This window comes from Apis dorsata, unplaced genomic scaffold (genome assembly GCF_000469605.1).
Source record: "Apis dorsata unplaced genomic scaffold, Apis dorsata 1.3 scaffold_2, whole genome shotgun sequence".
NCBI classification, from domain to species: domain Eukaryota; kingdom Metazoa; phylum Arthropoda; class Insecta; order Hymenoptera; family Apidae; genus Apis; species Apis dorsata.
Genome location: NW_006263305.1, coordinates 255,743 through 257,649, shown reverse-complemented (window position 1 = coordinate 257,649; position 1,907 = coordinate 255,743). Strand labels below are relative to the sequence as shown.

At 44.3% G+C, this 1,907-nt stretch overlaps 1 protein-coding gene across 1 annotated transcript in view; it reads left to right on the top strand.

The window, feature by feature from the left end:
* The window catches only part of LOC102680829 (neuroligin-1-like), a 34,733-nt gene that overhangs the window by 31,676 nt on the left and 1,150 nt on the right, over positions 1-1,907 (top strand). The window contains exon 7 of the mRNA XM_031509729.1: positions 1,574-1,901. Within this exon, the coding sequence (XP_031365589.1) occupies positions 1,574-1,901 (328 nt within the window). The remainder of the gene's footprint in view (positions 1-1,573; positions 1,902-1,907) is intronic.

The following is a 1,907-nucleotide window of genomic DNA, read 5'->3' as shown; positions in this document are numbered from 1 at the left end:
AAAAAAAAAAAAGGAAAAAATTGATTCGATTTGTTTCCAGGAAACGTTAAAAATTTTTAAGGATCTGTTCTGTTCTGGAAGAAGTTAAAATTAGAAGAAAGATCGACTCGAAGTTTGCAGCGATCACCGAAGCGTGGCGCCGTTCGCGGAAATATGGGGAAATCGAGGCGGGATTGCTAGGAATCCGGATAACGAAGTAAATGGCGGTGTAGTCGGCGCGAAGTTGGAAACTTGCAATGAGGGGGGGAGGTGGAGGGGGCTAGTTTCTTGTTACGTGCCGGTGGATTTGCCGAATCGAATATTAGGCAAAGTTAGACGTTCCTCCTGTCCTGGAGTAATGATTATTGGATTAAAGCTAGACGTATAATTTGATATGACGTGTTTCTGGCTTTCCTTGGATTCCGATCTCTCTTGGAATTGGATTCCAAGTGAAATCGATCCCGATTTCCCATTAGAAATTACAATCCTGGGAATATTATTAATCGGATCATTTCGAATCGTAATTTTGGATACCGTTCGATCCTTTTTTCCCTCCCCTTTAATTCCATTCCTATTCGTCAAACTATTCCCCTTAAAACTTCAGAAACTCGCGACCAAGATTTACTTCTCGTTCCGCCAAAAAGTTTCCACCTTGCGCCATCGCTTCTTAACGATCATTAAAATCAATTCAACCGTAATCTAAAATTCCACTTCTCGATTCCAAAGATTGGAACAGTGGTTCCAGTAATTAGAGATAATTGCGAGTAGTTTCTCGAGGATTCGTAACCCTTTCGATTTCGATCCTTTCGTTCCTTTCTCCCTCTCCCGTAAGAGAGAAGGGGTTGAAAGGACAGGATTATTTTTCATCGAGGCAGGGAAAATTTTCGGTTAGAAAATCGCGTAACGCGATTGATATGGGACACCTGGCTAGTGTTAGGAAGAGAAAGCCGGCCGTCCGGCCAACTCAATTTCGAAACGCAATTTCCGTTCCAGTTTCTCGTTCTTCGTCGCCTCTACGAATGGGACAATGGGAAACCGGGTATCGGTTCCCGGTGAAATAATTAAACGTATAGAGAGAAAGGGAGAGATGATTGTTTCTTTTGGTAGGAATTTTTTTTCACCACAAACAAATTGGCTCGCTTTTTTCGCTGTAGCAACAATTCGAAACTACTTCCTTGTCTTGCAAAACGTAACGAGGCTTCGTCTTCGAGATTAGATAGAGAGATTAGAGGTTTTATAGAAATTCTCTTTCATTCTCACACATACGTATATAGTAGGACGTTTCCTGTTAGGATTAATCTGTTATAGAATTTAAAGCTCATTGAAATTTTATAATGTTGCCAGCAACATTCATAATTGGTAGCTATTTGTTTTTCTTCGATACTTTATTTCGAATGTTTTGCGAACAGATACGCGAAATCACGTATAATAATTAAATATACTCATTCAGTTAAACCCGTAAATTTTTTATTTATTGTTTTCACTGCTACGATCGAATCGAAATTAAACGCTATCGTACGAAATGTAAGGAAAAGTTGGCTCGGCTGCTCCAAAACGCGACGATCGATGGAAAGAGAGAATTGACGTGTTTCAGAGATCCGAACGGAGCGAGCCCCCTCACATCGGGATCGGACGGGCTCCCTACCAGCCCTCCGTTCTGGGATTCGTACGACTCGATAAATCAGCTCTACCTGGAGGCCGGTCGCAGCACGGAGATGCGGTCGCATTACAGGGGCCACAAGATGTCCCTGTGGTTGAACCTGTTGCCGCAGCTCCATCGACCGGGCTACGAGATCAGCATGCGTCACCATCACCTCGCCGAAACCGCGACCCTCTACGAAGGCGTGGTGCGCCCCCAGACCTTGGCGCAACCGTTGCCGCCGCCTCCGCTTCCGGTTCCCTCGCCCACCGAGCCATCCTCCATCTCG